A 12797-nucleotide genomic window follows, 5' to 3' on the forward strand; every position below is an offset into this window, starting at 1 on the left:
TACTATGTCAAAGTAAGGAGAAGCCATTTCTGACAGGAATGCATCCTCACAGTTTTCTGTGCAAGTTCATCAGTTAGTTGCTCATTAGCTCGTGTCTTATCCTCCACTTCCTGGGATTTCTGATCATAGTTGACAGCAAGTTCTTCCAGAGCCTGAAGCACCTCCTTCACCTCGTCCTTGGCTGCTTCATTTTCCATCTGCAGCCTTGTTAGCTCTTCCTGAATCTTCTCATAGTCTCTGCGTGTGGAGGCGAGAAGCTTGAAAGACAAAGATGACAGCAGAAGAATACAATAAAAATTAAAAACGAACACGAAGTGCTTTAAAAATGTTTATATGCCAAGCTGGCAGATTCTAAAAATGAGTATGCCTAAAGTTGATAAATGTTTGTTTTTTGTTAACCAGTTACAAAAACAAATAAAATACTCCATCCATAAACAGAACATTTTATTACTTAAACACAAGATGGTTCAGAACTGTCTGATCAGTTGTCAGTTAAAAAATGGCGCATTAGTACTGTACATTCCTTAAAAGTCAGTCTCAACTTATTCATAGTGTAAGTCTGTCACAGACTTTCTTGCTGCTGGCATTTTGGTGACTCCAAGTGGCAGGACAATGAAGTGAACTGAAAAATCTCATTATATTGCACATTTCAATGACACACCAGTGACATTCTGATATCCATCCATTTTCTAAACCCGGTTGTTAAAAACTGTAACGGGGATCACATGATTTCTGAATGAGAGTCTCGGTAATGTAAACTCCAACCCTAGGGCATCTAAATCGGCTTACAAGTCAGTTGTCATCACGAAATAGGACACAGACACCTTTAACGGTATTTAAATGACAAAACAGTGCATTTTTAAGTTTGTTTGTCTACACATTTTAATTGTGGCAAAATAAACCATTTTAAGAAGCGAAAAACTGTATGCATAGTGTGATATTCGGGTGTGGCATATTCATTACATGGTTACTGGTGTAAAGGAATGTAGAGCGGTTAGCGCATGAGCACATAGTTTTAAGTTCACTGGCATATGTACGGTTTTATAAATGCAGTATATTCTGTTTTTGCCTTTCTAGCATGAGCAAAAATTTAGTATGGAGTCTAAGCAAAGTTTTACGCATGAGCCTTCTGTAGCTTTAGTTATAAAACAAAATCATCTAGTCCTTAGTTTCAAACAAGTAACACTCAGTGGGCCCTTTGTCTAAGCAGTAAAATAGTAACACAAACTAGAGCTATTTGAAGAAACATAAATTGAAACACAATTTTGGGTAGCATTGTGAAAGAGCAATTAGTGCTGCAATGACACAGTGACGGAGTTACGTGCTCAAATTCCAGATTTCTGTGTGGAGTTTGCAGATTATCTCACTGCCTGCATGGGCGTCCTCTAACATTTCAAATTCACAAAGATTTAAACTGCACTAGTGGCTGGTGCCTCTGTATCGACTTCGTGTGAGTGGCCAGAGAAGTGCTGGCTTTCTGGGATCCTACATTAGAATAAGCCTGTTGAGAAACATGCAGCAGTCCTTTAACAGACTGGTTATGAAACTTTCAGATTAGCTAGAGCCCCAGTGTCTATTTACCTCTGGCTTAATACCACTGCACTTATATATTTAGTTTTAAAAGGATTTTTGATCATTGAATACATGACTGCCGAGTTACAAAATAAATACTGACACAGGGTTACAAATGGAAATGAAATTCTTTATTCATACTGTACCTCTTCAATCCTTTCTAAAATGCACACATTTCAAAATTACACCACTTCTACCAATCAATATTGAAAATCTGAATGTTAATAAAATCAACTTTTTTTTTTTTTTTTACCTCATCTTGGTCAAGCATCTGTTGCTTAAGTTTTTCAGCCAGCTGACTCTGTTGGTTAATCTCATCATCCTGCAGGAATAAGGGACATTATCTCAGCTAAGTGAATTTAGACTATACCACCATCATGGATTTATCTTCATGCTTTGCAGTTTTATACAATGACCCAACCATAATATACTTTCTATCTCAAAGGCAGCATTTACATAAAACACATTAGCCAGAACAGTGAACTGGGAAGGTAGGCTTGTGCTTAAAGGTTATAGAAGTTTATATTAAAAACAAAAACAATTTGAATTGTTGAGCAAACTGTAACATGACAATTAAAGAAAAAAGATTATTTGTTCTAAAATAAAATTTATTAGCTAGAATATTCCTCGTAGAACTATCAGCACAGTATAAATGGTGCCATACAGATATATTTTGAAACAGGGAAGTACAACAAACCTTGTCATCTAACTGCTTATACAAGTTGGCTATATCTTCTTCATATTTGGTTTTCTCTTCTGCTGAGATCAAGTTGATGGGGGGTACAAGATTGTCAATAATTGGAGTGTTGTCACAGAGTTCAAAGTTTTTCTGATCTTTTTCATTCAGTTGCTCATCCTCAGGAACTGCCTCTCCTAATTGAAGAAACATTTAAATTTAAATTTAATTTTAATTTAAATTTATTTATAAGATATCATGACATACTTCATGGTTTAGACCTCCTTTCAGATATTATTCAAATAAATGAAAACTAAAATAAACGTTTAAATTAAAGAAACATTAACGTAAAGATAAATAAAGTTTTCATTGATATGAGACATCCAAAGAGTAATGTATAGTTTAGAGCTTCTCTTTTACTCTTGTCAACAACTTTCTTCCATTTTTGAGAAAGCAACAGAAGCCAATTCTTAATTAAGAATTTAACAAACTGGAGTCAAGTGAATTAGATCAGTAGCTATTCTACTCATTTTAAAGTAATTCAAAAACCTCTAAAACAAATTTTAAATGTGTAGATGCATTATCAAAACACTTCATTTGTGTGCATCTACTCAAAAATGCTACTGGTTTAAAAACAAAAGATAATTTACCCTTTTTTGGATTAATGTCGTCAGAGTGCCTTGTATCAGTAAGGAGAAAATGTCCTGTTAGTGTGCAGCTTGAACATCACGTTTGCACCCTGACAGATGAGCATTATGAACAGACAGTGTCAGTGTTCCAAAATCCATCACTCACATAGTATTAGCAGTGGTCCTGAGGACCTTAGTCAAGGGATCCTTCATTGTATGAAAGACGGCTGGTCATTCAGGTCGGGCTATGCTGATTGTGCCATCATTCGTCTAGGCAGCACTGCTCCTTCATGCCTAAACTAATTTGGGCTTAACTTCCAACTTTTGAGGCAACTCATAAAGCAGCACGCAAGCCAAGCTATATTCAGGGGGTAAGGAATCAAGAAACACTCTAGTGAGGAGTATTAAGGCCACTACTAAAGACAGCATTTTTGAAGCCAGATGTTTAAAGGTTCCTGAAAATACTCTCATTTATCAGTAAGGATTCAAGCACCTGAAATAAATCAAGCCAATGTGGGGCATTTAATGTTTTTTGTTTTTTTTTTAATCTGTGTGCATTTTTATTCCTTATTATATCCATCCATATGATTTTTTTTGTAAATATCTTCAGGTACTTCTGGTGTCACAGATGACAGGAGGTTTACTTTGACAACTGCAGCAATGTGCGTGTTAGCTTCTTTCTGAGTCAGTCTATCAGCACAGTTCAGTAATCGCAAGTGGTGATAATAAATGTATTAATAATGTTCAAGCCCACAACCCAATTCTCGTCAAATTCATGCCAGGCAGATACTACACTGCATACAAATTTTTAGTTTAATTCATTAGTGAGAGAAGCAGGAGGGCATCTGGATTTTCTGTAAGTGCAATTGTTCACACATGTACATTTGGCAAAACTGGGCCAATATGTTGCTGTCAGAATTTCAATGATCCATTCTCTCAGCCATTGCTTTCTAGTGCAGGTTTTAGTGAAAATAATATCTATAAATGTAACAAGCACAACATTATTAAAACTGTGGAGTAGGAGGTGAGAAAGGAGAGAAAAGAGGGTGGAGGACAGAAAGCCTACAAGATTTCCTATGTTTCTTATGAAATAATAAAGGAATTATAATGAAAAAAAACTTTTTCCTCCACAAATCCACTTGGATTCAGTTTTGCTTTTCTGAATGCAAGTTAGTACACAAGTGTATCCTCTCACCACAGCTGCTTTGCTCCTTTAAATTGCTGCTACAATTATGTAATCTCCAATTATAGCAAGGAGTAATTTTAAAAATACATTTTGAATTTTTGCACTTTGTTTTATAGGAGTTTAACAAATATCAGCTGACTGCACTAGGCTTATCTTGAATTCAAGTTTTGGTTAAGGGATTAAAAAGAACTTTATAAAAGGCTGGCAATAAATGGATCCAGCTTGACAATTTTTAACTTTTAGCATTCTTCAAAACATTATGATGCATTAAGCAAAGTGTTTGTCATTTATTAGCTACCACATGACAAGTTAATTTCCCACAAGCACTCTAACAACATACATTTAAAGAATTAAGCAAAAATAACCTGAAATATGGGCATTTCAAATAATGAATGGAAATAATTGGCATAACTATGACTTGTCAATCTTTCCATCAGAACAAAAAAAAAAATCTATTCTACCAACCCCAGATAGGATGCCACTCTAACTTCTCCACACACAGACGCACATACACAAGGGGCCAAAAGAAGAGACACCAATAGACCTAAATGGAATAAAAAAGGAATGCCTAGAGAGAGCATGCAAAGACCACACAGGCTGTGACCAGATGAGAGACTGAGCCGAGGTCCTTAGAATTGCAGGGGTACACAACTCTAGTCCTGGAGGTCCACAGCCAGTGCAGGTATTCATTCCAACCAAGTTTGTAATTAGAAGAGAGGCCTAGCAGATAAGGAAGCTTGGTATTTAAATCTATGGCTTGTTAGTGCTTGCATTCTTCCAAGTCAAATCATTATGACATTGTAGATTTTTCATTTTCTGAGAATATTATCCATATGGTTTGTGGGCCCTTCCCCTTCACTCTCATTTATTTCAAAACAGTCAATCAAGGGTTCTGAATTGTAACAAAGGAATTAACTAAAACTAAGCCCAAAAATATATTATTATAGTAGTAAATAAATGGGTTATTATTAAAAATCTGGTTAAAGAAAAAACCTACAGTCACTGCAGACCTCCAGTGCCGGAGTTGAGAACCCCTGCATGAATACCCACAATGATAATACCGGTTAAATTATGTTAAAAAATACATTTCATAATTTTGCATCTTTTTTTTATTCACATTGCATTTTTTTATTATTATTATGAGAAAGAAAATCTTCTAGATAACAAACCTAAAGAAGACTTTCATAACATAACTGAAAATAACCGATTACTGTATGTGCTTGATATTTTGTTCTTCAATCAGTATTGACCTTAAATCACCTCTCTTCACTCTCTTCAGTTGTTCAAGAAATGAACTGCACAAAAATGTCAACAGAACATTAATGCATTCATACTTCATAAGAATAATAAATTCAGAACTTCAAATTAAACCTCATTCACACAACAACCACATAAGTCATTGTTTGCCAGCATGATAAAGGGACTCACTTCAATTCACATACGAGCTCCATAGCAACCAGTTACTATGGCAACCTTGCAACACTGTAATCATGACGGAAAGCCAGTATTTGTCCATCTCTAGGGCTGTTAAGTCACAGCATGCAAATAATAACAGTGCCTACTTTCACCTTACATCATACAAAAGGCCGGAAATTCACTGAAAATTATGTTCATCAAATAACTAGAGGTCTATTAATATGTGCATTAAGAAGTCAAGAATCTACAGCCCTGTCCAGCTCTCCTTGTTTAATGGCACAACTCCTGGTATCTCCTCCTTGCTCTTGAGACTGTGCTGGGAGACCCAGCAAACCTTCTTGTGAAGGCACACATGGCTGTGCCATCCTGGAGGGGTGCAACCTGTGCAACCTAAATTGGCTGCTACCAGTGGTGACAAGAACACTAGCAAAATGCAAAACTACAGAAGAATCAGATCAGTCAGGAAGGAAAGGAATATTGAGAGAGCAATAGTCAGTGGCCACCATCTGCAAAAGCATTCCCCTTTTGGGGGTTGTCTTGTTGTTGCCTCTCCTAACCTGTTGTCATTGTCATCTGCACCAAAGCAGGTGAAGTTGATTCACAATCACTTATGCTTCTTAACTGGACAAACTGACATCCCTGAAGCTTAATCAGTTGGTGTTAGACTGTAATGTTTAAGTAATCCCTTGATTTTTTTTTGAGAAATGCATATACACCATTTGAATTTCAAAAAGCAATTTTCTCTACTTTGATCATCCACTCCCAACCTGATGGATAAACTTTAACCAATCACACCCCATTTACAACTCTTAAAATTAGTGGATAAGACCCTGAGGTTGTGTGTTCAAATCCCCATACTGACCTTGTGTGACCCTGAGCAAGTCACTTGACCTGCCTGTGCGCCGATTGGAAAACCAAAAGAAATGTAACCAACTATATCATAAAAGTTGTAAGTCACCTCTGATAAAGGCATCAGTCAAGTAAGTAAATGTCAATGTAAATATAGTCCCACATCGCAAAACCCTGAGTTAGGCACCCCAAGTACCATAGGATTTCTGCATGAATTTCATTCTCCGACTCCACATCTTGATATCCTTTCCATGAAAATGTTGAACAGCAGCAAAGCAGACAAGATGCACCTTTGGTGGAGACCAATGCCCACATTAAACATCCTCAACCTAAAACTTAGTATGCACACTCAACTAACACTCTGTAAATACGAGGACCAGATTGCACTCACCAGTGCACCGGAACCCTATCCTATAGCACCATTTACAAGATACCATGACATACAGATTCATAAGCTTTTTCCAAATCCACAAAACACAGGGAGACAGGCTTTACAAATTAGCATGACCCCTCAAGTATCTGTGCAGAGATAAAGAGTTGCTCTGCTGCTCTACAACCAGTACAAAATCCACATTGATTTCAACTATTGGATGCAGTCTCCAGTTCAGCACTTCCGTCATAGACTTTCCCAAGGAGGCAGGAGTAGATCCAGGTTTTAAAAGTTTAACACCAACCTAGTCTGCCCATTTTGATGCATTCCCAGTACAATGCTGAAGAAGCACATTAGAAAACCTCCACCAAAATATGCAGTGCTTTCAGCATTTACTATCAAGATCTTCAAATAAGAATGATGAACTTTTAAATTTAGAAGGTAGATCTTTTAAATCACCACAGCAACCAAAGCCTCAGAGATAGACCCACACCAAGGAATACTTCTGACCCTTGGCTTATCTATCTTGTTTGTTCCTGAACGTGCTTCTTCCACTTCTCAATGATATCTCCAGTTGACGTCGATGTTTTCTAACCCTTCCTTAAGATCGCCTTGGCTACATTATGCTTATCTTTCCTGGGTTGCTGGATGGAGGAACCATTTCAGTCCTCATTCTTCATGGCCTCACCAAGCTGCACTGAAAAATGTGCTTTTGCTTTATCTACTGCCTCCTATTTGGTTTACTGGTTCCTCTCAAATCTAGAGAAATACTTACTAACATGCCACAGAAGGCCACTGTCACCAACTTGACAGCTTCCCAAATGGGTGGATCCTAGGTTTGCCATAGTGACAGGCAACAACAACCTTTTGACTGTGGATAATATAATTGCTGCTGTAACAGGCACTGAGGTTTTGAACAGGGTCTACTTGAACTCTGTGTCCCCAACCTATCCTGAGATATATACAAAGATCCTCTGGCGATGGGAGCTTTCCCAGCATATACTTATTACATGTTTGGGGCCTCCATGTCTATCAAGTAGGCACAACATCCAGCTCAGCATCTCTCTACTCAAGTTTCCAGAGCGTTTGCCTTCAGATCATACAAAATGACCTCTAAGCGGATTACTAAGCTTTGCCTCAAGGTACATGAAATATAGTGCTAGTTAAGAACAATCAATGACAGTGGTGCAGGATTCCAGTGATAATTCACTATTTATATTTAGAGCGGCCAGGCAATTCTGCCCAATTACACCCATCATGATATCTTTGTCACTACCCTCATTAGCATTAAAGTCCAGCAGAAGATGGTACTCTTTCAAGCATCAAATACAATTCATCTAAAGAGGCCAAATATTTTTAACATTTGATTGGTGCATAAAGGCAAACAATCACCTTTTTACCTTCTTCAACTCAAAGTCACATTGAGGTGACCTTCTTGTCTACCAGAACAATTTAGAACTGCACAGCATTCAGCTGAAGACTTGTAAGCATCCCAACACATTCCCTGTGCCTCTCCTTTAGGGCAACTCGAGAGCATTAGAGAGAGAGACTATCCTTGATTGAAAAATTAGGTTCCAGGGCCAAAGCTATGAGAAGTCAGTCAGTCAGATTATATCTACTCTTTTTTGTTCAACATTCCACAAAAGATCCAGTTACTTATCCACTGAAAGAGTTCCACTTCTAAAGAGACAATTTCAACTGACAAAGTTTTTTCATGCCTGGGCCCACCCCCTTCTGGCCTGTCATATGGCGCTCCAAGCAGCTTTGTCAGGCTCTGGCCCAATTGGTGTACGTCAATCACCCAGCTACTAAGTACTCACCAGGGAACATCACTCCCTAGCCAGGATGCAACAGTGGGACTTAGTATCCCTGTCTGCAGGGTATATTCTCTTAGATTTATTTAGAATATTCATGAGGGTCAAATTATGGATTATTCTTTTTCGGGCTCCTCCCCTTTGATCAACGTGACGTGCATAACTCAATCATTAGTATGTACACGATTTTCTAGAATCATTAAGGATCATTAAGACATGTATGCCTTGACCGCCATGCCAAAGTCACAATCCTATGAAAGGAGATGCAGCGTGTTCACTCAAAACCCACTATAACTGACATTAGGTTTTAGTTAATAATAAAAGTATTCGGATAGTGTGCTACAGGCACCATGTTTGTACATGTCCACTTGGCCTCTGACTGACATAGATACACCAAAGAAAAGCGCCAATATGGTTAGCATTGCTGTGTATCGCACTAATTCTGCGAGCTCAGGGACAAAACACATAAGAAGTAAAATTGTAACATGCATAATTGCCTGCTACACTCTGATAGTGTCCAGAGGAAATCACCTCAAGGTTTCTTCCAAGCCACCCACTTTCTCTATATCTTGCACTAGTGTCACTATTCCTTTCATTTTGGAGGTTCTACCAATGATAGGGTCTGTTCAATCCTGGCGGCCTCTGCCTTCCCACCTTGTCAAATAATTAGCCTCTCTTTTGCCAGTGTAATGTTTTCTCTCTATCTTGTAAAGGACCGTAACAGCATATTAAATGGCCCTGCAACTGTCTGGTATTGCCTGTGCCCCTGGCACCCTCTTGCCAGCTCAGCATCTTTCATAATTTGTATACAGTATGGGTGAATGCCATGGCCATTGCTGTGTACTGAATAATCACAGTTATCAAATGAAAAAACACAAAAGTGATATCCCCATACAGGCTTGAGGAGGTTAGGACCACTTGATACTTTTTTTATGCTCCACATTCTCCACAAAGTCCCTCCTTTTTTCACTCTGACTTGAAATGTTGACTCTCTTCTTGCTGGCTGAAGAACTGTTGAGGTCTTTTGCTCAATTAGCCTGGACACAAGATTGTCACTTTACTTGCTACTGGTCGTTTATTACCAGGGACTAATGCACCAGTCCATAACATTTTAACATTTTAAATGCTTTTTTACTTTTTACTTTTTTTTACTTGTATAGGAAAGGACACGTGACAGATTAAACACATGCATTTTTAATTATGGCAAAGAACCAAAATTTCCCTAGTATAGAAAAGAAGTGAAAGTTAGTGGGACAGAAATCTAAAATTATAATTACTTGTTTAATCCTATACCTCAGAATTGCTAAGTGAAAAGTAGGAAACATGAAGTTCTTTAATATTTAGAAGACTGCTGAAATCACAAAGTGTCTATCACACGGATCACAGCAATCATAATCAGAAGTTCCTTTTCAAAGGAGAAACACTTACAGTTGAAAGCAATTTGTACAACTAAAGGGCAGCCTGCAATCACGGGTAGAATAAAAATGAGAATCAATTTTCCCCCCATCTGGGAATAAATATGCTGCTGTAAAAATACTGACAGCAATGCTATTTTTCACCTTTGAGAATATTTTAAAACGATAAACATGTAAAATAATGTTAATGGTGGAATATATGTGATTCAATTTATCTTTGTTGAAAACTGCTTGAAAGATAAATGTGCCTTTAGCACTTTTACTTGCAATGAAGCAGTTGCCACAATCCTGTATTTTAGAATTTCACAAGTGAATGAAGGCAGGAAGAAATTAAATATGCATAAACCTCAAACATTTTAGTCTGTGAAGGATGACGCACATTAATGCAAGCACGATGACAAGAGAATTGACAGAAAACATGCTTTGCACTTTTGCATAATGTATAAAAGGCTGGCGTTTTCTTGCAGCCTTGAATCTATATACAAGTTATAAAGCTGTATGTGCCTGATTGACTCACTGACTGACAAGAAACATTTGGCTATTTGCAGACAACCAAAGGAAAAATGGTTTCCATCCATCCATCCATTGTCTAACCCGCTGAATCCGAATACAGGGTCACGGGGGTCTGCCGGAGCCAATGGTTTCCACAAATGGATTTGGAAAAATCCAGTGTCATGGAAAAGTGAAACAAATTTGATGAAGCTGAGATGATATTTTGCATTTGATAATTGAAAACTGCTGTCTTAGTTCTGGTCTATGTCAGTTGCTGTAGACTGTAGATGGTAACATGTCAAACTTCGAGAACCTCTTTTCATACCTCTGTATTTTTATTTCCAGTAGGCATGGTCAAGGGGTACATTTTAGGCTTTTCTGGGAATTTAAAAGAATGGCACAATCATGAAAGATAAGTTTCTGTAGCATCCCTCTGTGTCAAATTTTAAATAGAAACTCTCTTTACCCGAGTGTCCATAGCTTTTGCACAAATGAAACACAATAAAGAAAATGGATCCAAGCCATAAAGAGAGACAAAGAACCACATTTTGGCTATACTGCAGGGCAGCACGTATGTTTGCAGCTGGCACTTCAAATCAGATGACTACACAAACTCTATGCATCGCCTTAAGGCCTCGTTACTTTATCGATTTTCAGTTGTAGGCTTCATTTACATAATCTTAGCACGTTGGCAACAGTCATAGCTCCCTCTTGTGACCATCAGTCATGTAGTCCGAGTTTCCCAGTGCCTTGGTCCACCAGTCAGCGACTCACTCCAACAAAATCAAACAGGTTTGTGTCTTAAGTCATAGAGGCGGGCTGCATGTACAGGAGAGCTGACAACCAATTAGAGCCCACCTGGAAGTATACTGCATATAATAACACAAACGATAAAAAAACACAGAAGAGACACCCAGCTGTATGATGTACCATGTTTTACATACCACTACAAAGTGGAAAAAAAAACAGAGACTGCAGCTGAACTCTCTGCAAATGGAGGACACTTGTATAGCATTGGTTTTGTAGGGCAACATGCTATTGGTGTCAAAAGCACTCACGATTTCTTGGAAATATGAAGCTGTGCTGGAAAATCACCTAATTTGTTATATTTTGCAATTCTGAGTTGTGTAATTCAATATCCTCAAACACAAGATCACCAATGGCACTTGTCAAAATTAGGCATCCTCTCCAACTGGAAGTCATTAATGTTATGCTGTCATTAAGATTTTTCTGTGCCAAACATTATTAGCTGGAACAACTTTTCCGACTTACTAACAAATGAATCCACTTTTGAAAGAACAAATGCTCATCTCCTGTGAGTCATGCAATCTGATATCCTCAGGCACAGGATTGGCAACTGCACTTGTCAAGTCTGACATCCTCTTCAACTAGAGGTTAGTAATGTGATGCTGGATTTAAGATTTTTCTGTGCCACGTCTTTTTAGTCCAGCCTACTAATACATAAAGCCACTTTTGAAAGCGCAAATTCTCCTCTTGGAGGTAATATGCAAGTCTGTGTTGATGGAGAACAGTACACCTGGTCCCTTCTCCATGGAATATGATTATGCAACAACACCTGCCCCTGGTTAGTATACACAATAGTAATTGCAATTGCAATGTGATTATATTCATGTTTTATAACAATGTGAACCGTACACTTTAAGCCACATCTAACAAGGTATGTTATTGCATTTAACAGCAGGTATTTAATAACTCCTTTGGTCTTATAGTACACCTATGCTTACATGTAGCCTTAATTTTCTTAACTATAATACTATAAATGTTCCTGTTTCTCAAGATGGCAGTCAATTTTTTTTTATGATGAATAATCTGAAGTATATGTGGCCTCTAGAATCTCGCTCTCACAACCACTTTGCCATCGACTACATACTACACTGAATTACATATGCAACTAATATGAAAATCTTTTCATAGACACCATGATTAAATGCCACTAGGAGAACATACAGATCATATACAATCAATTTGTAAGATGAAATCCATTTATTCTTGCTTATTCTTATTCTTATAACACAGTGACATCTTCTGAAAACATTAAATAAACACTGGTAAGCTCAAACTTTTAACTTACTGGGATTAGAAAATCAACAGACTTACATTGGCAATTATGAAGGAATTTCTCCACAAAAAATGTATATACTATGTTCAGTGCTTTTCAATAATATTTCCTACATCTCAAAAAATCAATATTTGGATGTGAAAGAAGTTAAATAAACATGATCTATTGCTGACTAACAGGATGTAGCTTTACTCGCTGATGTGTCACTTTCAAATTTAGTAAAAATTGCCTAGTCAGCAGGGTTGTGGTTTGAGTGCTGCTTGTATCTTTTATTTTATATCTTGATCTTATTTACATT

At 37.6% G+C, this 12797-nt stretch overlaps 1 protein-coding gene across 2 annotated transcripts in view; it reads right to left on the minus strand.

Moving 5' to 3' along the window:
- Window positions 1–12797, minus strand: part of kif5c (kinesin family member 5C) — a 171640-nt gene that overhangs the window by 36621 nt on the left and 122222 nt on the right. For both annotated transcript variants that reach the window (XM_039757346.1, XM_039757345.1), the window contains exons 12-14: window positions 2270–2445; window positions 1826–1894; window positions 51–257 (exon numbers count right to left, since the gene is read on the minus strand). In XM_039757346.1, the coding sequence (XP_039613280.1) occupies window positions 51–257; window positions 1826–1894; window positions 2270–2445 (452 nt within the window). The remainder of the gene's footprint in view (window positions 1–50; window positions 258–1825; window positions 1895–2269; window positions 2446–12797) is intronic.

Source organism: Polypterus senegalus, chromosome 6 (assembly GCF_016835505.1).
Source record: "Polypterus senegalus isolate Bchr_013 chromosome 6, ASM1683550v1, whole genome shotgun sequence".
In the NCBI taxonomy this organism is placed as follows: Eukaryota; Metazoa; Chordata; class Cladistia; order Polypteriformes; family Polypteridae; genus Polypterus; species Polypterus senegalus.